At 39.5% G+C, this 25,529-nt stretch overlaps 1 protein-coding gene across 1 annotated transcript in view; it reads right to left on the bottom strand.

Moving 5' to 3' along the window:
• The window catches only part of NAALADL2 (N-acetylated alpha-linked acidic dipeptidase like 2), a 227,352-nt gene extending 202,057 nt beyond the window's left edge, over window positions 1–25,295 (bottom strand). Inside the window, exons 1-2 of the mRNA XM_066326482.1 lie at window positions 25,242–25,295; window positions 22,105–22,628 (exon numbers count right to left, since the gene is read on the bottom strand). Of these exons, the coding sequence (XP_066182579.1) occupies window positions 22,105–22,628; window positions 25,242–25,295 (578 nt within the window). The remainder of the gene's footprint in view (window positions 1–22,104; window positions 22,629–25,241) is intronic.
• Window positions 25,296–25,529: the final 234 nt, after the last annotated feature.

The raw sequence follows: 25,529 nt of genomic DNA, 5'->3' as shown, positions 1-25,529 counted from the left end.
TTTTCTCAACTCCAGATTACTTTTGGTTGTCTTATCAGCCTCCTCCAGACTGATAGTTTCAAAGGCAGATATATCCTCGACACGTGTGTCTGACAGTTTGTCCTCACTTTTTATGACACCTGTGCTGACAGCACATCGCCAGCACAGATACACACAACTGCAGCTGAGCAATGCCAAGGACTCTGCAAACAGAAGAAACAAAACTTTTCTTCCTTTTATAGGAAGATTTCCATTGTGACCTTTCCACTAAATACAAATTATGAGCCCAGCGAGTTTTATACAGTCAGAATGTGTTAGTGAGTCAGTCAGTACAGATCCAAAAGGTGGGCAAAAGTCTCAATTTCAGACAAAAACTGAAATGGAAATAATAACAACTGAGTATAATTAAGAAGGTGTTACCCACCCTTTTCCTCTCCAAAACGTAATTTTGTTAATATTTCAATCAGCTTTTCCCTGAGCAGAAAATAAGGGAAACCCTTTGTTTCCTCTCTCTCTCAGAATGACTTGGAAATCAAGATCAATCACATCAAAGCTCTGACACACACAGCCCTTATTCTTGGACTTGGTGAAATTAGTGTCTTCCTGCCTGACACCCCAGCTAAATCCAACTAAATCCAACTTCCAAACCCAGGAGATGGAACAGGAGCTGAACAATCAACATCTGTTACCATTTTAGCAGCTGTCAGTTCCAGTGCTCCTCATTTCAATTCAGTATCACCCAAACACAAACTAAAAAACACACCAAAAAAAAAGAGGCACCCAAAGCCCCACATCGAATTCATAAAGTCTGCCAAAAATGTTAATAATTACCCCAGAGTAAACAGAGAGTGAAGTAAGAATTTAGGAATATCAGTATGTCATCAAAAGGTTGTAAAAAGCATGGCTCTCTCATTTCAGCACAAAATTACTTTTGCTGCCCATGAAGTGCACAAAAGCATCATCAGAAGTCAATCAAGAAGCAGGGAGAAAAAAATTACCAAAACCCTCCTGGTGACTAAGAGGTCTTCCAGAGAAAAGCAAGAATTTTACCTGACATAAACATTTTCAGAGAACTTTCCCAATTCTAAATTTCTAAAGCTGCCAATATGACACATTCAATACCACTGATTAGATATTGGAAAAAGAAAGAATTTTAAAAAAATTTAAGTAAGTGTACTCATTTAAAGTGATATTAACACTGAAACCAGAAGAAAATAATACTCACATACACAAACATAAAGAAGTAAAAAACTGGAAGAGGATATGCAACAACCCAGCCAGGTTTTATCCACACCATGTTAACTTCAAATTTTCAAATTACAATGACAGCTCATCAACTGATTACTATACATGTGTTCTGCTGATAACTTTCCAAGTTATTCACCTGAATACAGCTGATTCATTAAACCAAGTGCCTTTTTTTTTTCTTTTTGTTATTTTTTTTAATTAATAATGTCAATGTGGCTAAAGGCAGGAAAAGCAGAGAAAAGATTTCTCATCGTCAGATTTATTGATGACCAAAAGTAGTTTAGCAATTATGTTATCAACTAAAAAGTAAAATCAAGTCCCTCTGAAATCCACAAAAAAAAATCTGATGTGTATTGATAAAAGGAAATAGTTTAAAGAAAATTTCAAATGAGTGTATAAAGGTTATTTCTGTCAAAACAAGCAGTCTCTTGGACTTTGTGCACTCAGAGCATGAGCTGAATATGCAGTAACTTCTCATCTGCTTTTTAAGTAATCTGTTTGAATTTAAGCTGAATTTAAATGGTATATGAAGACATATTTGCTGTCTTTTTTAAATCAGCAGTAATAAACCAATCAGTACAAATTCAAAAGGGAACAGCTGCTTATTAAAGGAATAGCACAGTACAGGTCAGCGATAAAAAAAATGTTTGTTTCATTAAATAATGCTCTGTATTAAATTATGGTTCTACATGATCTGCAATTCAAGCAAAAGAAGAGGGAAACAGCTACACCAGCATCATTAATAAAGCCTGAAATAACTAAGTTTGGAAAGAAAAAATAGCAGGAGCTACGTGGATTGACAGCTTCCAACAGCACCCAGAGTGAGTCCGGCTCTGGCTCTGAAAGATTCGACAAACATGAAAAGGTTTGGGGTGACTGAAAAGCCACACTGGAGTCTACAAGGGGCAAAACTTTCTTGTGACATGAGGCCAAAAGTCTTCTGTGAAGGAAGCATCTCCAAGGCTTCCAGTGACCTCATCAGTGCTGCTGCAAATGGTGCAAAGTGCCACGTGCCCAGGAGATGTCACATCTGCCACCACAAGGAACTTGTGCTCTTTGCTCTCTCCACCCAATTAAACACCCCCTTTATGCAAAAGTATCACAAAAATGATGGATGAAAGCTTTTTTTTTTAACTAAAAATATTGTGAAGAGCAGCTAGGCAACATTTAAGAAGGAAAGATGTGTTTAGGTGCTTAACAAAAATATGCATTTGCCTCACCAAAAAACCTGCAGTTTGTTTTTTTTTCAGGAGAGTCAGAAACACCTCAAGGCATAATACAACCATTAAGTGAGCTGCAATTATTGACTGTGAGTTCCCAGAGAATGCTCTGCTGCATTTGGCACTGGCACAGAACAGGAGGCAGTTTCAATTACATGCCTAATCTGTGAAGTTTATTGATCTTCAGAAGCAGGGCTAAGTCTTAACTGGGAAAGCTCAGACAATGCTGAAAAGGTCTCCAATTTACCTTCCTGCCATTTTGTGGCTGCTGTTTTTAATTAATTACCAGGGTTATGGGTTGCTGTCCGTGCCTTTTATAAAATTTGGCATAGTTAAATTAGGAAATACACATTTCAGTATTCTCTTAATTTCTCATGTTTAAAGTACAATATTTCAAAGGTGTTTCCTGTTGACACAATTTAACCACACACTGTATTTTAAGCTTTAACGTCCTTAGCCAATGTTTGTCTGAAATCAGAACATTTTTTCAATGAGGAAAGTGAAAAATTGGCTTGAAGAGAGCTCGCTCTATCCCACTCTCAGAATCCACCTTCCTTAACTGAAACAGAAATTACAGGTATAATATATGGTTTACCTTACACATAATACCAAGACTAATGCTCACTGAGAAGAATTTACCATTGTATCCAATATATTGCTGTTGTTGAAAATACAAATTCACATTTTCTGGAATTTAATATTCTGCACCAGCAATGTGATGAAACTAGGAAGTGTTATGAGTATATAAGTAGGGAAAAAAAACATTGTTAGCTTGGAAATCTTAATTTTTCCTCCCTAGTTTGGGGTTCTTTTCCCCATAGAAGCCCACTGCAATGGAGATGCCTCCTGTTCTTGGTGCTGACAACAGGGTTTGTTTACCTGCTTGAAGTAGCAGCGCTGCAGTCCATCTTTATAGATTTTACAGGGATGTTGATTCCAGTTTAATGAGCATCAGAGAGCATCTGGCAATTATACCCCTGAGGAAAGCTAAAAGTGATAAATTTGCAGACCCACTGCAGCGAGGCCGGCAAAAATCCACTCGTTAAAAACAGCTCTCAAATGGTCTCTGGCACACACGGAAAAGTTTACAAAGAAGGAGCTCCTACTTCACTTTGAAAAATGTTAGTGAGACACTAAGTGCCATGCCAGAACAAAGCTCTGATGAGCCCTGGTTCTTTCCTGAATCAGGTTTTCCCAGGAGCACAGCTCCTCATGGAGATGTTGGCAGGAAGAACGGGATCACAGGTAATTGTTCTCTTATGGAAGGGAGTAAGAATTGGCCACCACTTTCCAGGAGGAAAAGCTGGTAGAAAACACCTGGAGGGACCAAGGCAGAAGGGTGTGATATGTCAGCTAGCACGGTGGCATTGGAATTCTCTTGGTTACACAGAGTTCCACAACTCTGGGAAAAACAATGGAAGATGCAAAAACGACCCGAGGTTTTGTCCGCGGTTGACTGATGCAGATACACGAGGGAAACTGAGAAGCATCTGAAACCAAACACTGACCTAGTGCCCAGTGTGAGTACAGTTCAAAGACACGGTGCTCAGCAAATAAAACAGGAGAATAAAAGCAAACAGCCCTTTTCATCCAGCAGCAGTAAAACCAGAGGGCAGAAAACGACGCTAAATCGCTTACGCTTGGTGCACCAACAAACTGTATCTGAGAGTTACAAAATCCCTGTCTCAGGGTAACCATTCCTGTGCAACACGTGGCAAAATAACTAAGTGCTGCCACCAAAGTCGATTTGAACTCACAGAAATGACTTACCCTGGGAAACGGTGGCCTGTGAAGTTGGAAATGGCTGTGTGAGGACCACAAAGGCAGCAGGAAGCAAAGCAGTGTGCAGGCACTACTGTGAAAAAGCCAGGAACCAGGAGGGGCTTGGTTAAACCAGGTAAATGTAAGTCTGAGCCCAGGTGACAAAGGGACTTCCATTATTTTGGTGGTTGCCAAGCACAGCCAGCAGGTCCCAGTGCTCCTCCAGGGCTAAGCACAGCCTGAAATGTAAATGTGAGCTGAGGACAAAAGACAAAAGTTAAGAGAGCAAAGCTCTGGACAGGATAAGGCAGTGTGAGAAACAACTCCGTGATGACCTGTTTGTGATCTCACTTTCCTCTGGGCTGCCTCAGCACTCGCAGAGCTACACAGACAGGAAAGATCATAAATTTGGAAAACACCAGAACAATTTTAAGTAACTTCAGATGTTCAAAAAAAGAATCCTCATATTTTGTCAAGTATGAATAAAGTGGTGTTTTAAAGAAAAAAACATCCATTTCTAATGCTGAAAAAATACAGATTATTATGGAATGCCTTCTACTAATTTCAGATTTAGACTGTGCAGAATAACACATTAAGAGAACTTATGGTTCTTTACATTCTTTACAAGGAGCCTAGGACTCCTACTCATTTGGTCCCTCTTACTCAAATTCTTTTCACACCTGTCATATGCAAGTGTAAAATTAAAAAATCCCTGTCCTAGATAGGGCAGAGATTTTGGAGCACGTTCCATTTGGCTCATGTAGAAGACTTTTGTTTCTAACCACATTAGAAGCCTGTGTTGGCCAAGTAATTTTTAAATGTCACTACTGCAAACATAAACTTTGTACTGTGCATCAAAGTAACTGGAGGGATTTAACAGGATGCATAGTTCCACGTGTGCAGATGTTCAAATACAAAGCTTTTAAATCAAAACTCAGTATTTAATGTAAAAATAACAAACCAAGAAGTAAGGACTGTTTCCTGTTTCAATGAAAGGTGTACCTTAAAAAAATGAGATTGATTCCTGATAGCAAGCTGACCAACTGAATTAAATTCTCAAGAATTATTCTGTTACTAGAGTTTAAATATCTCTCCTAGTAGCAGATTCAAATATTAGTTCCATAATACCTCTGTAAATACAAAAAATTCCCAAAATCTCAGCTGTGTTATTCCTTCCAATAATCCTGTGCCTGAAAATGTGTCTGGGGTTTTAAAACACAAATGTACAAATAACCCAAAAGAACCCCAAACCAAAATAAAACCCCAACCCTAACACACCTGAGATGCTTAGAGCTAAGACACTTCCCTTATTCCCTCATCCCACTTATTTATGAGGAGCTCCAGGGCACAGTGTGAAACATATTCTGGAAGCAATTACAGTTTCAGGGAAACTGGTGTTCTGAAGAAACAAAATGTTTTGCATTTACAGTCTCTTTGGTCTTCCTTAACCTTCAAACTGCTTAAAAACCCAAAGATAATTTTTACTCTGAGTATTCCGTGGCATCCAACTAGCACATCTCCAGAGCTGAGAAAACATATGCTGTCAGCAAAGAACAAAATGATCTCTTTGATACTAATACCTGTGATAGTAGCATGATAATAACTATGTGTGACAACTTCTCCCTGCTCTCAGAATAATTATGGCTCTCCAGAACTCAACATCTGTGTTACCAGATGTTACTGTCAACCACGTAAGCAAAAGCACTGCAGAAACCTGGCCAGCCTCCAGAGCTTTAGTCTCAATACCTCAGCAGATGCAGGTGGTTTTCAGCAGTCCAATATTTGGAGCACCAAGCCATGCAAATCCACTTGTGTAAACAAGAAAAGAGCATCAGCAAATAATGCATCATACCCAAACAGGCTCGGTGCAGCCTGGGACTGACATTTCTGCCAACCCAAGGAGAACTGAGATGAGATTTAGCGCGTCTGACACAAAAAATAGTGATGTTACCACATGCTTCTGGTCTGAAAACTCAGTTTCATTAAGTCCTTTTAACTTTAACATTGACTTTCACACACAGACAGAGTATGTGCCAGCTGGATGACACACGAGCTATTAAAAAACAGGCATGGGCAGCAGAATCCTAAAATATCATCTCAAACCCATAAATCATTCACTCTTAAGACATAAGTGGCATCTTAGCACCAAACTCTTTGCCTGAACAGGATGATTTACATACAGTGCAGCTTTTACGGAAGAATTTTTCTTCTGTCTATGTACATCTAAACTGCTGCAATCAGAAATCAAATGATCTTCAGCAGGGAAGCAATCCAAACTCCAGTTGAACTTTTTAAGTGAAAATAAACATATTTAAAATGGAATTAACTGTAGCCAAAGGATAACAATCTTCCTTAAACGTGCCTGAAGCACTTGGATGCTGAACCTTTTTTATTTCACACACCCAACTATTAAACCAACAGGTTTATACCACGTGAGAAGAACAAGTCGCTTTCTGCTGATGACTCCTTTAACATTTTGTTTCCACAACCAGGGGGAGATGAGCCTGCCCTGTCCCATGTGGCCAGACTTTTGTTTGTCAAGCCAGCCCAGGACATCCCTTTCCTAGAAGAGGCACGTGGAGGGGAACTCTGCTGCTGTAGCATCTCTCCAGTCCAGCACTGCTGAACGTCCAGCTCCTCTTTTCCTCCTCACTGACCCACTGTGGATCCCTGGGGCTGCAAACACATTTTGGGAACCACTCACCCAGCACACTGACGGGCACACAGGGGGTGTGTTACCAATACAGATGGGCTTTTCCTCACAGTTGCCCCTCACCAGCAGCAAGGGAGGTCAAACGTGCTCATGCAGTTTATTTATAAATGAGGGAGGTGTGAGTGGAGGCTCAAATGAGATGTAAAATACTAACAAGAACAGGATCTGTCTGCTAGCTCTCAGCAGAGCTGTGCAGGCTGAGAGGTAAAGCAAAGCAGGTTTCACAGCCAAAGACTGAATCCAGTATTTGGTACTTGGACGTGAATCTCTAAAGGGTAGTGAATGCATATCAACCTAAATGTTCAGACACATAATTAAGTCAGAAATCATTAGAGCCTTCATGACAGCTCTACAGCACTAAAAGTCAAGGTTTCCACTATAAAACTTCTTCTTCATGCATGTAAAAATTAGCTGTCAGAATTATTTCTAGGTTCAAATATGTCTCATAAGCTCTTCACCTTCAAGCAAATTAAACTGAAGTGCCCAATCATTTTTAAATGGCACCCACAGTAAGTTCCAGGAGGGTTGCAGTCTGATACAATTCTCAATATTCAGCCCTTTAACTTGAACTTCAACAACTGAGGTTTCCTTAGCAGTGGTAGCTTCACCCCTTCTCCAGCTCTGTGCTCACAATTTTCTCATTTTCTACAATTGTGGCACAGGCTGCATTCAAAATTAAGGAGCACACAGGCATTAATTTTTAGGAAAACAAAGGCAGTGTTACTACTGGTTATTGGCATTTTAGTGGCTCGAATCAGAGAAATCTGAGTTCAAGGCTCCAGAACACCAGCCACTGTACAGACAGCAAATAAAATCACTCACCACCCCAGAGAGCTCCCAGCCCAGACACCTGATAAACCAGACTTTTAAAATCCATACATTCATGGTCTTTAGTTATTCTGGTCCCTGTGTGCACAGAGGTACTTCTTTTAAAAAAAGATTCCAAAAAGCAAGTGCCTATCAGTGCTATAAATAATCTAACTCAATCTTGTTAGGGCTTGTATCTAAGAAACTATGTACAATCAGGATTATTTTATTTATTTATGATTTAAAAAAATAAACCTAAGTGTGTTATTCCATATTCCTCAGGTGTGCCAAGACATGCTAGATATCTCACCTAACAAAATGAAAATATTTAAATATTCCCACTGTAAACTATAAATAATGAAAATTCAAATGAAGTAGCTAAGATATACAATTGCAAATTCAGAACAATTCTGAAAAATTCGGGAAAATAAGTGCATACTAGGAAACCTGAAAAAAGAATAATGTAAATTTTTTTTAAATCTGCTCTGAAAGAGGACTTAATTTGTTAAATAATTAGTTACACATCTAGAGCATTACAAGGGGAGTTGCAAACTGGAGGGGCTCCCTTTCAGTGGCAAAACCAGGGAGAAAGTTCAGGAACATTTAAAAAGGCTACAATTTGCCTTAGTTCATCAAGTGGTTTTATCTTGCTCTGAGAAACACAGCTCCAATTTCAATGACTATCAATATACTGCTTAAAATGAAACTTAGAATTCATTTTAATTCCAAATTTCCAAATTATTTTTATTAGGGTTTTTTTTTTTTTTTTTTAGTTCTTTCTGACTGGAACCATAGTAATTTGCTGAATTACTAAATTACTGAAGTGCTGAATCTATATTTAGTCAGCTAGTCCCTTCTGCTCAGATCTGCCAATATAAGAAGATGAGAAAAATTTCACATTATATTCATGGAAAAATTAATTTAATGTATTTGATTATTTCTTTAAAGAAGGGTCTAAACAGCATTAGCTCACACTTTTTGATTCCCAGGGCATAATAATATTCGTGTAATAATTCCTGCCTGTCTTTTGTTTAGATTTTTTGTTCTTTTTAAAGGAAAAATAAAATACAGATAATGAATTTGATTAAATCAAAACATTATTATAGAACACACACTCTGATAGGCAAATTGAATACCATCAAGGAGCTTTTCTTGTCTTCATTCCATCTTCCCTTTCCCTAAATAATTAAGCCATCTCTGAAAATTCAGACTTTCAGCTTAAGAGAGAACAATTTCATGATGCTGTACTTTGACATTTGCATGCATTCAAGGCTGGTGGGAGACAATATTTTCTGTGGGTATGAAATTCTTCTGGTAAATAGGGAAAAGCAACTAAAAAACTTTGTTACATTGCCTTCAGGATCAAACCAGGACCTCTCCACGGAGCTTTCCTCCATTTCACAGAATCATTAGTTGTGAGCAAGGACTGGCTGTAATTTCCCATATCTAGTAGAATGTGGTGTCTCTCAAGGCCAGTGTTCAAGGAATGCTGTAAGTAAGGAACATTTGATTTTACTGCATGCTCACACATTCTCAGGGTGGTCTCAAAGCCCTGCTAACACAGACCCAGCAGCTCCCTCTCAGCTGCAGTAACATCAAACCAATCCTGAGCACACACAAATGTTTCCAAGGTTTCAAACACCGGGGTGGGCAAAGTAAATTAAGAGCTTTTCTTTAAGAGCGTTCATAGCTGAGAAGTAAATACATCATTTGTAACACAAGAAAAAAAAAAAGCATAAAGACACCTCTCAGCTATCTGGCAAGGAACACTAATTCTCTATTACTACCAAGTCATCTCTTTAAAGGATTACAAACAGTCCCACAATATTTTTTTTTGATGCTTCTGGAATAGCTGCCCCTGCAATTCTTGCTAAGGTCACACTTTTTCTTTTAAGTTATTTTTTTTAAGTAGTTTTATGAAGCACTATTTACATTCTGTATCACGGTCTGGCATTAAAAACTGAAACTATTTCTGTATGGCTACAGGAAACCTTATTGCAATTATTGCCAACCCTCTCTGTATGAAATTGCTTTTCTCTCATCCTGGAAAAAGAAACTGTTTTTCTTTTGGGGTAATAGATCTTCAGTTACTGATGGAATATCACCATTCTTGTCCAAAAGTCACTCTTCATGAGTGGCACAACAGCACATAACAAGTACTTAACACTCATCTTTAGATAAATCTATTTTCTACCTCTGCTGAACTGAGTCACATAATATAATGCAGCCAGCAACCAGTGTCTAACACACAATAAATAAAAAGTGTTAAAATGTCTTTATACAGCAGGAAATCCAGTATAAAACTAATGCCGAAGTTAATTCTTTTGGGGGAGCCTGGGTTATTCAATAAGCGAATTTCAGTGCAAACATTCTGAATTCTTTGGAGGATAATATAAATTTGGAGCAAGAGTGTAAGGAAACCATTAAAGACTATCCTCCTATGCTAACAGGTGCTGCAGGAATAGCAGCTGCTCCTGTCTAAGAGGATGGAAATGGGACCAGATCTCAAAGAGATTCACCTGTTGTGGAGAAACCAAACCCATGAGCAAAGGAGGATCACATGAAGTCCCTCAGAAGTCTGGTGTCCACCAGAAGGTGCTGGTGCCACCACACCCTGGGCTGGGACAGGTGTGCCCAGCTCAGCTGAGACACCTGGGAGAACCCTGGGCTTTCCCTGAGGCAGTGCAGGAAAGGTCCCTGAGGAAAGGCAGCCAAACAGCAAAGCCTTTAGATTTGGTACATACAATTCCTGCTGGAAGAACTCCAACATTCCCCCAAAGCAATGTGGGGAATGATGAGTTCTGCCAGCACTGGGGAGGCAGAGGGCAAAGAGGAACCTTCCCCCAGGGAGACCCAGAGCTCTGGAGCTCCAGGGCGATCCTCTGGCAGGACCTCAGCCTCCTCAGCAAGGCAGGAATGCCACTGAGGAGTGTCTCACTTACCTAATTTGATACAGGACAATTTGATCTTTAATGTCAGTCTTAATTACGTTAGCTGAGGGGAAGGGATCCAATCTCACCGCCAGCATTTAATACTGCTGTGACTCATCCTGATCCGATTAACTGTTTCCCACACAGAGAAACCTTTCTAATGTCAAGACACACTGAGTCAGGAGGAAATGAGAGAGACAGAAGAGAGACCCAGCCCTCCATGAGCCTCATTCCTCCTCAGGAATCTGTGATCTGTACGCGGCTGCCGAGGCGGCAGTGCTGGCAAAAACTGGGAAAAGGGAGTTACGCTAATCCAGGCAGGATGCGACAAAAGCATGTAAAACCAATTTCCAAATCCACAAGGCTAAAGGAGGATTTAATTTATTTAGCTTTGTATTTCTAGAATAATACCAAATGATTCTTGTTTTAACAGAGTCTGCTTCTTAAAAAAAAAAAAAAAAAAAAAAAGTTTTGCTAGCAAAGAGCTGCAAATCCCAGATAATGCCCAGCCATGAAACAGCTCCCTGTGCCTTCCAGAAGCTCTGTGACAGCTCAGCTCCACCCCAGCTCCTGCAGCCACCACAGCCCAAATCCTCTGGTTTAGTTCAGTTTGTTAATCAGGACAGACTATTAATATCAAGCCCTCTCAGACATCCTAACAAAAACAGCTCAAGAAGAAAGGGGGAAAAAAGTGTTAATTCAAGAAGTTAGTCACAAATTTCATTCATCATGGTATGCTTCCACACAAGCTCCGAAAAGACTCATGAAACACAGAGATCAGGGGAAAAAAAAAAAAAGAAAGAAATCACCAAATCACCTCACCTTTTCTACACCACAGGGATATTCTGCCTTGTGTTGAACCCTGCAACAGTTTGCCTAAAGAACATCCACCAACAGAACAAAGCCATAAAGGCATTAGTTCCATTTATCAGCTTTTCTGTGCTATGTACTTTTACTTGTACTTTAATGCTTGATTCTTCCCCAGGTCTCCATTTTTATGTGGAAATACTGCTGCACTGTAACCAAATAACTTCATCTTACATCCTGTGTAATACTTATGTCGATATGAACAACACGAGCCCCCCAAGCTATATTTATATGTAAGGACTGTGTCCTTAATAACTCTCTGGACATTTATAATACAGCCATCATGGTACTTGAGTTTTTACCACTTCAAAGGAACAATAAACACAAGAAGTACTCCTGGCCCTGGGATTGGAAGGCAATCAGGCTTCAACCACGACCACAGGGAGGAAGAAGTGGTGCCAAACCCTGGGATATATGACAGCTTTGAGAAGTGCTGTGTAAAGGACAGAAATTCAGCTTTTATGCAAAATTGCACCTATGTATTCACATAGGCACAAAACCCCATATAGAAATGGAGAGCTATGCAAATAGATGTGTTTCTGTCTGTAGGAAACAGCCTTTACAAAAGTTATTAAATTTGTTTTTTGAAAGAACCCACACATTTTCCACAAGAACAAAATGAATACCTGTTTTAACACCATGCCTTATCTATCTTCTTAGCACATTAACTGAATAATTTAGAAACAACATCCCCTGCAGGGTCTGTGCTAGCATCCTGAGGAACCATGCAGATGTAACTTTTTTTTTTGTCACAGGGTTTAATTTTCTTAAATAGCTTCCAGAAATATTAGTAAAGAAAAACAGGCATTATAATACAGAAGAAAACCATTTGTACATTTTAGGTCACTATTTGCACTGCTAGCAACACAGCAGCAGGTTCCATTTGCCTTGCACTAAGCATGTTATGAATAATTCAGCTCCTCGCTTCGTTCCCTAAATAGTTGACAGGGAACAGAAACTTTGTTCATGACCTGTATGGCCTTTTTTGAAGCCTGCCTATTTATTTAATAATGCACATCACAAGGCCCATCACCCAGGCTGGCATTTATTAAAAATAAAAGCATTCAATAGCGATTACTAACAAATGACCATGAAACAAGTGACTTCCCAGAGCTACCACCTTTTACTCGCAAATAGCACTCAGCCAACTATTTCAATAATTAAATGCTCTCAATCTGCACTGCATCAGCCCTGTCTCACAGAGCCTTGGACAGGAAACAGATTCCAAAAGCACTGGGAACACCTTCCAGCCTGTACTCTGTACAACTGTACTCTGAGCTCTCTGCCAGAGCACAGCTGCCCTGCTGGAACAAAGGAAATAATGTCCATCAAAGGCACACTGACATTTTCATGGATTCCTTACACATTCTTAGCTATTCACCCTTCTCCTCACTGTCTCACCTCTCCAAATTCTGATCAAGCCCTGGGCTTCTCCAGTCTGTGGGCTCCAGTCAGTCACCTGAAGCAGCAGCAAGGTGTGACATTGCCTGGGGCATCACACCAGCACTGGACTGCTGAGTCAAGGGAATGTGCTTCAAAATTCTGGCCACGTCATCAATTCTGTATTACAAGAGAGGATTACTGCAGGGGTCTGCAGCCATGTCCCAACTTCCACAGGAAAGACATTCCAAATCTCTTTCTCTAGACCCAGATCTCAGTAATATACCACAGTTTTTGCAAACTCCTGTCTGTAGAGTTTTACCAGATTTTCTGGAGAGAATTCAATCTGCAATGGGGTCATGACCCTCTCAGCAATAGTGACTCTTCTCCTGAAACCTCACAGGACTCCCTGGCTAATGGAGATTGAGCACTCATTTTAAAAAGTAAAACAAATTAGCTCTTCAAGTGCTATTTTTAATACTCTTTTTTTTTTTCCTGTTATCTTCTCTACTCTGTTAAGTAACAAATTTTCACAAAAGAGAAATAAAGACATTAAGTTGGTCGAGGACTAGACATTGCTTTGTGGGGAACCGTCAGCACACACACCCCCCAAATTCCCCAAACAGGAACAAAAACCATGAGGTCTCCCAGAAAAAAAGATTTCCAAACAATTTTGCTTCTGAGCTATTTGAACACTCTATTTTGATAGTGACATTTCAATTCACTTATGAAGTTTTATCTTTCCCTAAAAAGAAAAAAAAAGAATGGAAAGAGAAAATTCCATCTTACTGGAAAATTACAGCCTTTTCAGCCTTGAAGAAATACTCATAAACCAAGCAGAGTATGAGTCGGTATTTTAGCTTGAGCAAGAACATATGTAAATTTGTGACAACTGGATGTGTCCAAAGGAAACATGAAGGCTTACATGAAGGATGAGAAAGGAAACACCACCTTATATGATGGATGAGACTTGAAAATGTATATTTAAAGATAACCCATTACTGACACTGAGAGAAATCAGACATTCAAACAGAGCAGGAGGCATTATTTCACTTTGTGTCCACAAACAGTATTCTAGAAATTCAAAAAAAGCTAACTTGTTTAATTTTGAAACGTCTTACACTCTACAAGTTTCAATGCAATCCATATCTGTTTTATTCCAGAAACCCATCAGCATTCAAAGAGAATTGAACTGAGAATAGAAGCCCCTTAATGGAAGACTACTGCAGAACACCACCATCAAAATTGATTATTATTCAGACAATATCAATTTCATTATCCCCGATCGATCCTGAGCAAAGTTCTCCAGCAAACTCCAGTTCCGAATGCTGCGTGAACAGTGACTTAATACAGTACAACAAACTGCAGTTAGTTAAATTCAGTCAGTCTGACTGATCAGGCTCCCAGCAAATAGCTGTCATGGGTGCTGATGGCAGGGAACTGCATGTCAAAGCACCACCACGAAGGGCTGAGAAAACTCCTTCCTCCCAGGGCTTTGGTAATAATTTGATTTATGTGTACAGGCAGGAAACTAACTGCTTATTGTTGCAGTGCCCACCATGGAACTGCAGATTCCACTGAAAGGCTGGATCTCAAGGAGTATCCATGGACTCCAGTTTTACACCGTGCTGATGAGAGATGCATCCTAAACAGGAATCTGCTTGCTGCTTCAGAAATTTTAGGGATTCTGGAATGCCCTTTGCCACGATCTCCTCCGAGGGAAAACCCACCCTCTGAGCACACTGTAACGCTGGGAAGTTCAGAGCAGAGACACGATCTTAAACGCTCATAAATTTGTTTTTGTTCTTGGGATATATGATTACTCATTTTTAGATTTCTCCTAGATTTTAGGAGAAATTCCTGCAGCTGGTCAGGCAACTAGGAGACAGTCCATGCATTACTAATTAAATTATTAAGGGGGTTTGTTCTGCAAGGTTTATTCCTCACTATCATTATAAGAACACCCCTGGGACCACCAGCCAAAATTGCTGATCCTCCCTGTATTGAGTTGCAAGGACTGGACAGTGAAGGACAACTTTGTCCAATTTCTTCACCCTATGGGATTTAGTGGAAGCATGTGGCATACAATGAAAACTGGTTGTCATCTCAGCAGGCTGTGTGGGTTTTTTCCTTCAGGTTATTTCTGTATAGGAAAAATGTGGCTTGGTTAAATCCATAAAAATGATAGATGGCAAAGTAAATAACTCTTTAGCTTCTAAATACTGCCTCTTAGCCAGCATTAGTGTCAGAGTTGCTCAGCAGTCTCCAGTCAAGTATTTCTGTTTTTCAGGTAAAGTCAAGCACAGAGCCTATCACTCATCAAAAGTTTCTGAAAATGGATGGATTTTTGAAATCCATAGATGTTTCACCATCCATTCCAGTTTGTCCCTGAAACAGAAATGACGCCTTGAAAGTCTGAGCTTTTCAAACAGCACCAGACACCCAGAGGCAAAGGGGAGAGCACCATGTCCTGGAGCATCCCAGCTGACAGAATGCTCCAAGGCACCACCAGGTCCTCCCCAGTCCCTCTGTCACCCCAAACAGGCAGGAACGTGGAATGCCAGACCTTTAAAAAGCAAATTATTCTCTCAGCCACGCTGGCACAGCTCATTTCATCATCTATTAGGGAAAGTAGCACTTGTCACCACTCAGAACTGCTGTTCTAATTGGCACTAAATTGCCCCACACTTTAAGCAGTGATGGTAAAGAAGCAGACAGCTAATGGCCATGGAAATTGGTTCTCTCTCTAAACCCTAACCACTCTTCCTATGAGGGCCGTGAGGCATTTGCAGCAAGGTGATCTTTAACTTTAAAATAAGTAAGATTAGGCAATTCAAAAATAAGTGATGGGAGCAAAATTCATTTATACTTTATGCCTATCAAAAACCAGTGTCACTTTTTCACGGAAAACACGAGGCACTGAACAGCAGCAGGACTAAAGCCATTCATCTAGCCTGTGACAGATAGTAAATTTATCAAGGGACCTATTACTTACTATGCTGATGTGGCATAATATAGTTTATTGATACTAATTCATTAACATATCACACTTATTGACTAGGAAATCAAACATGCATTGCTTAGGAAAATTATTTTAAGGCAACATTATGTATTTAATTTAAAAAGGATGTTGCTATGATACAAAAAATTAGATTTCACTGTAAATGATTTCCCAAATCAAACATCTAAAAATCGATATATTTTTATGGTCACTGTTACAAAAAAATCCTAACTAAAAAGAAAAAATTGTTCTCAGTGAAACACGTGGTGGACTTGAAACACGTCCTTTCAATGGTAAGTAAACCATAACCTAAGACATTTCTTCAACAAAGACAAGGAATATTGTAAGTATGTGCTGCAGCTGACCCGAATGGGATCAAACTTACAAGTCCTTCTCATGCATTATATCAATGTAATGCATCTTTTTTTCATCCAAAAAAAGAAAGAAAATAAAAAAAAAAAAGAAATCAAACCAAGGAAAACTAAAAAAACTGACAAGCCTTTCTATTAACACCCCTGAAATACAGATATAACCTATTTTTTTTTTTTTTTGGTTTGAAAAGAAATAATATTTGACATAAGTGGGTATCTGAAGCCTAAATTTATCAAGTCTCTGTTCCACAGATAGCACTTGGGTCACACAGGGCATCTTTCTTCCACAAAAGACACCTCCCCGTGTTCCCAGAGCCATTCTTCAATGGGGAGGCGGCAGGGGAATAAGTGGGAACTTTCTGTTGTTTGATATTACTCTTATCTCCTTTCAAAAGGGGCTTTGTACTTATAAATACACATTCAAAATTACCATGTGAATGAAGAGAATCCCAAGTGATTCCGCAGTGGGAATGAATACATCCAGGGAGCTCTTGGTTACCTGGGAATATGCCAACATTTCCATTTCCAAAAATGAAGCAGACCTGGCTTCAGACTGAGCCTAAATGGATTTAATATTTGCATTTTTGATAGCAACACAAGAAACACCTGAAACTGATATCCGGGATGAGTTCCCACTGAGACTTGCTTTTTGCGATGCTCTTTTGAGCTGCTGGTGTGACAAAAACACCCAAAATCTGTGTAGAGGGGACACAACCTGATGAAGAGTGAAGTGAGCAGGGGCCCAGGCCAGCACCTGCTGCCATGGAGAGGTCAGGTGTTGACTGTTAACAGGAATGGGCACTAAATGGGTTACATTTCCACTAAACTACAACCTGTGCCCAGGGCAGCAGCCACCAGAGCCCTCCTTTGCTCACACCTTCCCGAGGAGTGATTCCCCATGCCTGCCACAAAGGCAATCCACCAAGCACCAGCCCGCGAATTTCACTCAGTCCAAAACTCCAATTTTCCAAGAAGATCCAGGCTGTCTTTGCTCCTCAGGTATGTATTTCATAGGCTTTACCCGGGAAAAAAGCTTTGAAGCCCCAAGGTTTTAACAGCGCTGATTACAACCCATCAGGGAACAAGAAATGCTTGGATATGGAAGCTTCTCACTTCACTTTGAGAAAAAAAAAACCAAGGAAAAGTCCTTTTCTCACTTGTGTTCCCTGGCCATGACACACGGGAGAGCAGCTGCTGCCTGCTCCCCCAAAGCCCTTTGAAGAATTAAGCTTAAGTCATGGATGGCAGCAGGCACCAGTGACAAATCAATTCTTGCCAGAGATGGATTTGGGAGATTCTGCCGGTGATATTACCAGCTGGAATAAGGAACAGATACGCCTCTAAAGGACAGTTAGTTACAACTGGATGTATTATGAAGGGATTTAAACCTCCATATTGCTCGAGGGGGGGAAAAAATGATAGTGAAGGAAGCATTTGAGTGAGAAAACGCAGGATGAAAAGCAGAGTTGAAATGTAGGAGCTCCTCTGTAGACGGGCTGGAAGGCAAAGGTTCTTCTCTCTGTGCCCCCATCCCAGTTTTATTCACAGGAAGATGTATCTAAAAAATCCTGTGGATCTGATAATAACCAAGAGGTACCATTTTGGAAAGTAATTATTGAGTAAAGTTCAATAAGGCTACAAGAATTTTAAAAACATGAGAGCAATTAGCTAATCTGATAAATAATGCACAGCCAGAGCTATCACTGACAACACAACTGCCTGTTTCTTTTATTCTTACTTTTCAACATAAATCTTTATTTATCCATTTAATTTACAGAAGCTAACCGCATAATTACAACCTACTAAAAAATTATGATGGCCCCACACTTTCCAAATAAAATAGGATTGTTTCAGTTTTTATTTGGTTTTGGAGCAATAAAACTGAAATAACTTTATACACATCATACACAGAGAGAAAGAAAACAACAGCTCAATTTTCAAAAGCAGTGAAGGGATAGTAGAAATCTCAGCATTGTTTCAAAAAGTAGCTTTAACAATTTTTCAACAATAATCTCTTGAAAATTATGCCCATCTTCATTGCAGACTTACTTTTGAGAATTCAGTAGCACGCTGCTTACCAAAACTCGCAGTGGGCGTTGCTGTGTTTTTGAAGGTCTGCTTTTAGACCTTCAGCATTTATTATAAAGTGTAGAGACCTGCACATCTAAATGCACTCATGCCTTTGGAGAGCAGGGCCCTTCCCAGAGCGATGATGGTATTTTGGAGCTGCAGACGTTCCTTGGGGAGCACAGGCACAGAGGAGGCACAGGTCCCTCCTCTCCAGCCGTGCCCTCCTGACGCGCTCCAAAAGGGCTCCAAGAACTCAACCCAGCTGTCCCAGGAGACAACCTGCTTTCCGCCTGGCACTTTAACCACCTTTATCCAGCTCCTCAGCCCTGCTAAGTTCTGCTGGTTATGGATATAAACGTAAGCAGGTGCCCAAAGTATTCTATGTTTTAACTTCTACTTCTTTTGGAAGTGGGATTTATGCCCTTTTCATACCCAATCTGCAGTATGAGAACCAAGTTACACCCAACCTGAACTTAAATTTTGTCATCTATCTTCCAGAAGAAAACTCGGAAAAGTTATATTCATGAAACCAACAGATAGAACTACTGGATTCCCATTGGCCCAGTGAGGTTTGAAGAATCAGGGCTGATTTTACCAGATCTCAATCTGCCTGTAGTGTGGAGAAGATTGTTTCTCCTTAAAAATACATATCTGAACAAATGTAGTATTCACACTGCTGAATTGTTTGATTTACTGACTGAATCCTATTAACAATATTGGCCCCTTTTCTCATTTTTGTCCCAGTTTAAAATGTAACATGGTAGGTGAGGAAAAGCTCTCCATTTTTCTTGTGGCAATTACTCTTCCCTTTCAGGCACCTTTAACAACTCATCTAGAAACCTCTGAAACATCAGGAATGAACAGATTTCTACTTTTTATGGTCAATAATGCAAGCACCTCCCTACAGAGGGTGGGGAGAGAGGCTCAAAAAGGCTCACAGAGATAATGTTAACTTAGGCTGTACCACTGAATAAACAACTTAGTCCAGACCAGTAATTACAACTGTGCTAAACGGCACAGAAATTCTGTAGCACTCCCATTTCAAGGGAAACAAAGTGCCAAGTTGAAGGAATAAAAGCCAAGGCACTGAGTTTCCCTATCTAATGATTTTTGTTATGTCTGCTGGGGAAAATCAAAAACCTTACCATGGAGCTGGGGTGATGTAGCCATCCAGGATGGGACTGACAAGAGAAGAGCCCACCAGGAGCCTCCAGTGGAGAAACCACATAGGAGCACCTGAATACCCCAGTACAGCAACCCATGAACACAAACTGCACATATCTTACACCATCACAGATTTGTTTAGGTTGGGAAACACCCCTAAGATTGAGGCCAACCATTAAGCCAGAACTGCTGAGTGACAAGGTGACTAAACCATGTCCCTAAATGCCACATCCACACATCTTTTAAATTCCTCCAGGGATGGGGACTCAACCACTTCCATTCCTATAGGGACTGGTGGACAGGCTTCATTCAGCTCACACAGAATCCAGTCCAAATCCAAACACAACCAACACAAGCTCCCTGGAGCACTTCTGCCACCTCTTTAGACATGCAAACGGTCAAATTCTCAAAGCTTCATCCAACCACAAGAGTATTTCAGAAAGCTCCCACCCCAGACCTTCAAGCACATTAAGGTGATGTCTGCTCCAGCACTTTGATTGGCACCTCTGTGTCTCTTAAACAAGGTTTTTTCCCTCCTAATTCCTTTACAGGACTGTTAGCAAACTCCCTCACCATCTGAGCCTGATCTAAGGAGTAAACAACGAAAATTAAATTAACGTCATGCTCAGTAACATTTAGAAGTTGCAAGCTAAGCAGCTGCCACTTATTCCTAGTACTCAAAATATTTTATTGAAGGAAGTTTTTCAATAACATATATTGATTTTGTCAGGTTGGGGCTTTTTTTTTTTTTTTTAAAGCCAAGCCACATATGTTGCATGTTGTGTGCTCCTAGGCCTACACACACCCAGGTTTCACTGCAGCCACTCTGACTCCTGCCAAACGGATGCTGAGGGAAAGAAACTGGACATAACGTGGGATAAAAGCTGTCTCAGACCAAAAATGCTGGGAAAGGCAGTACACTAAGAGCATTGATTATTTATTTATACACAGAAATCATAGGTAGCCAAATTAATATAAAACTGCTTTTATTGAAAGCGTGCCATTAAATAGAAAAGAAACCCAAAACTTAAGAATTATGTTGTAAGATGGCGACTACTTCAGTTTTTTAAGTTCTAAAATATTTATATAATTCATTTTACCTAAAATCCATATTCTCCTAATAGTATCCTAACAGCAAGCTGAAATCATTTGACAAGTGATAAAGGGTACGAAAAGGGATGGTTTTAAACCACCCTTTGAAATAATAGAATGGCAAGTGATTCCCAGTCCCCGAACACAAATTCCTGAAGTATTATCCTGAGTCTGACAGACATGTCAGCAATTTGCTGTAATTTGTGTAATACCCAATCTTAGGGCTTAGCTTACTCCAATATTTCAGTTGTGATGAAGCCTAAAGATAGAATTCAGTTCAGTTTACTCTCTGAAAAACAAAGTTATCATTTTACATGAAAAATCAACATTTTTCATGAACCTTTCCCCTGTACCTTTTCCCATTATGAAAATAATTAGATTTGTCTGAAGTAGAATCAGTTCGGTACATAAAAACTGCCATGAAACTCTTCATATTTACTTTTTCTCTCGAATTTAGTAGCAGTGTTGGCTCAAAACCTGGTATTACCCACTACAGGACTTAAGACTTGGCTTAGTAAATATAATAAAAGACAAATGTTGTTAGAACATCCCTGTGCTTCCCTCTGATGCATTTCTGATCTACTCAGTAACACCTCTTTGGATGACCACGACAACAATCTTTTCTAACTTCAGGTATGGGAGTTCTGCTGCTTCTGACCTGATACTGATCAAACAATCTGCAATGCATTGCCTCTAACATGAAATAGGAACTTTGCATACCAAGAAGCCAAGAATGAGCTCATCACCCCTCCCTATACAGAGGAAACTTTCAAAAGTTGGCAGGAGAAACTATTTTCTTCCACACTCACTGCTACAGAAAAGTGATTATACTCTGATACAAATATGTTATAGAGACTTGTCAAAGCACTGAAAGGGTTCCACATTGAAAAAAGGATATAATCAAGCCCAGTCAAAACCAGATATTTTACAAAAAAATAAAATTCTTAAAACAGATAATAAAGAATAAAAAAAATAAACAAATTGCCATCTTTCAGAGTGCAAAGGTCAATTTTTCTATCCTAAACCCATAGAGAATAAAGGTTTCATTTACCATAGAGAGAAAAAAAATACCAGTTAGAGTTCACTTTTGTGCCAAAAATTAGATGGAGATTTCTCAAATATTACAAAACATCATATCAACCTTGCTTTTCAATAGCGTTATTTGGCAGTCAGTTGGATCTAGGACAGCTGTTCTATTGTCTGCATTTCATTCAGTTTGAATTATCTATGTTTTCCAATTCATTTACATTAAAGATAATACATTTAGCAATAGAACACTATAAAAGCAAAACCTATTGTGATCAACACAAATTTGCATTATGGAAAAATTAATTTTGTAGACGCTTATGAACATCTCCCAAGCATCATGATAAAAGCAAACATTAAAAAAAAAAAAAAAAGTCAGGGTTTGTAAATAAGATTCCACATAAGGAAAAATCAGGTGAAGCCTTAACAGTGGCACCTGAGAGCATTTAGACAAGAAACCTGCCAAGGCACATACCTGTAAATTCGGTGAATATTTTCAGCTTTGATTTCCTTGAGAATTTCACGGTAGATATGAAGATTATTTGGTTCTTGAGATGTCGGGGGAGAAGGGCATTTCTTGCGTGCATAATATCCTATGACAATTCCAAAAATAAATAAAATCAAAGCAGTGCAAAATCCTTTCAGTATCCGAAAAACGCCGCAGCGGTTGCTCTTTGGTGCCTGTCTCGTGTAGTGGGAGATGTAGTCGGGGTCTTCCTGAAGCCTCTGGAATCTCCCCTTTGGAGAAGAGGAAGGCTGGATGGGCTCCAGGTCGAGGTCAGGGCTCTGTGAGTTGCCCAGGTGGTGCTGGGCTGCACTGTCCAGTCGGAAATGGTCGAAGCCAGGCTCCTCCAGCTCTTTTTCCATGTCCCACTCCAGCTCCAACGCCGTGGCTTGGAGCTCGTCGTTGTCCAGGTATGGAGAGTGGCCCTGTGCTCTCTGGTCTGCATTCACCTTGTGATAGGCCATCTTTCTATCTGTCAAAACAAAATTTAAAACCTAAATGTTTGTTTCTATATGCACGCATAAACCGTTTATTTATTCTCTGTAAACCTGAGAGAAAGAAACAGAAAATAAAGCCCCAAAAACTGGGCTCTCAGTATTTCACTCCCTCCATTTCCACTGTCCTGCCTTTTGTAGGATCAGCAGTCCCATAAACATCCATCCTCATGGGAAATATATTGTAAGAATAGGAATAAAAGGAATTTAAAAGTGCCAATGGCAAACCACTGAAATTATCCAATTATTTTGTCAGTCCTCGAGATAATATTAAAAAATTGAGTGAAGGCTCAGAGTTTCCAAAACAATTATTTGCTACCTGAAAGTAATTTTAAAGCTTAACAACTGTGTGCAACAATTTCATTTCACAGACCATGCAAAATAATGCTACTAAAATAAAGTTGAAAAGCTGGAAATAATATAAATTGCCTCATCTGATTCTAAACACAAGGAAATGATAAATTAAAAAAGAAACTTCAGGGTGACACTGTACTTACATATCAATAAAAGGCTTCCATTTAGATGGAGCAGTCTATTATTTATAGGTGTTTTAAATGCATAGTTCCTGAATGACTGATGAATTTACTTAGAAATTGTCCCAGCTGTTTTGCTCCACTTATTTTTCCCATTTTAATGAATCAAAAGCACTGCCAGGTAAGTATTTGTAACAAAATCATTCTTTAAATAGCAAGGCACAACTGTGGCACTTCTAGATATTTCTATGGAACTAGACGCCCTCTAAAGGGAACTCTGACCTCCAGTACAAACACTCAAAGTCAATTTTCAACAAATCATTTTTGACAGACTGCAACAACAGGGTGCCTTTTCCCCCCACACTCTGACAATAGCCATTCCAACACATAAGCATCTGCAATTTAGGGCTTTTCAAACATCAGGCTCACTTCTCAATTAGAAAAAAATGAAGATATGAAATCTCTCATAGTGATGAACACTAGACTGACACCTACAAAGCTACATTATCACTCCATTTTTATGTTTTAAGGCATTTTCACTCTCCAAGACTCATCTCCAAGTAACATTACCACATAATAGGGCAACCCACTGTAATGGCAAAGTGGAATTCAGCTTTTTGAAGCTCTCTTCAGAGAGCAAACCACTTGCAAGCTCCAAAATAATGAAACAGCCTATGGTCCCCTGAAAGGCTATCTGCCTCTAATACAATACCAATTTACAGTTCCTATTTTCCCCCTACAGCCATATAAATATCCCTCACCTATTACTGTCACACAGCCTGGGAACAGACAAGAGAGGAGAACCCACATGTTCCAAGTCACCATTCCTGTCCCTTTGCTGATCAATTCTCCCTCTGCAGTCCAAACTCTTCCATATGGGAGCAACAGAGCTCAGAGTGAGCTGAACTAAAGCCTCTTAAATTAGTGTGAAAGCCTGCATTATTTATTTCAATAACAATTGCAAATTCAGTCTTTAAATTCCAGCGGAATCCACAAATGGCTGCAAAGTCAAACACCAAGAGCTGTCCTCTGTGGACTTTGTTAGCTCAGCTCTCAGGTGTGAAGGATCCTCTGAACTTCAGCACCGTGATCCCCAAGAATGTGAATCACCCCGAGGGAATACTCTGCCTCTCCATCCAGGTTGTTCAGGAAGGTATTTAATAATGCAAGCCCCAGAAATGATGCCTGCTGCACTGAGCTTCCTGCCCAGCACCAACTGGACACCAAACCATGCATTAATATTCTTTGGGAAATTGAGATAACTCATTTTCAAGCTATTTATCTGCCCTTTCACTACGTCTCCTCTTCTGTTAGTGGAAGGATTAATTTGCAAACCATCAGTGACAGAGATCACTGCTAGGTAATATCACCTGCCCAACAACCTCATCTTCCCAATTCCACTTCATACTGCTTTTTATTAGAAAGTAAAGACCGATGTTTTGTCCTTTAAAGCACAGCAAATCACCACTGCATCTCATAAACACATAATCTTGGCTCTAGAATTCCTCAAGTCATTTAACAAACTGTTTTAGCCAAATAAGTAAACCCTTGGCAGATTACTACAGTACTATCCATAAACCAGAATTAAGGCAGTTTTTCAGATGGTGTTCCATGGCAGGTATTAATCTTGCTGAGCTTATAAATGTTGACCATTGCCTACCTGTGGTAGTTAACTTTTCCCCATATTTATGATATTAAAGAAAAGTGTATTACTGTTCAATGCAGTGTATTAATAAAGGTTATTTAAATCTACATATAAATGCATAATAAAAATAGATATGAAATTTCGTGAAATGGTTATTAATGGTTATTATGCAGATAAGTAGTAACCCCATTCCCCCTCTTGGCATCTCAGCAATTCAATTTTCATTCAAAGCACCAAAACCAGTTTCCTCATTTCAGGGGAATAAAACCAGCGACAACGAACACGCAAGCAGCTAAATGACCTAAAATAAAAAATCAATATTCAATTCAGTTTTATATTTGAGACCAGTCTTTGGAGTATGAGATCTTATTAGCAACACATGTCCTTTAGTTAAAGAATGCAAAGAATGCAAGAGTAGCTGCAGTTGTTAACTTCACTTTTTCCACTCGTATTTCTAAGCTCAATGTTTCAGTCTAAGGACATAGAACAACTTACCTTGAAGTATCTGAGATCAGGGCCTGAACTGCATTTATCCATTCCAAAAGTCATTTTACAAAGGGATCTCCTGATTCTCAAGGCACAGATCATTTGTGCCATACAATCTGTATCACCTGTTCTAGTTAGTATTTGGTATTTAGCTGGTTAAGGAAGTAGGCATGACTTAAACATTATGTATTAAATGTAGTTTTGGCTTGGAATTGGAAGGAGAAAGAAAACACTACATATTCACAGTAATAGTGAACTGTGACCGAAAAAAAGAAGACAATGGAAATACAGAAAAAA

This window comes from Sylvia atricapilla, chromosome 10, assembly GCF_009819655.1.
Source record: "Sylvia atricapilla isolate bSylAtr1 chromosome 10, bSylAtr1.pri, whole genome shotgun sequence".
NCBI classification, from domain to species: domain Eukaryota; kingdom Metazoa; phylum Chordata; class Aves; order Passeriformes; family Sylviidae; genus Sylvia; species Sylvia atricapilla.
Note: the sequence above shows the minus strand (reverse complement) of the source record. Positions and strands in the feature narration are given on the sequence as shown.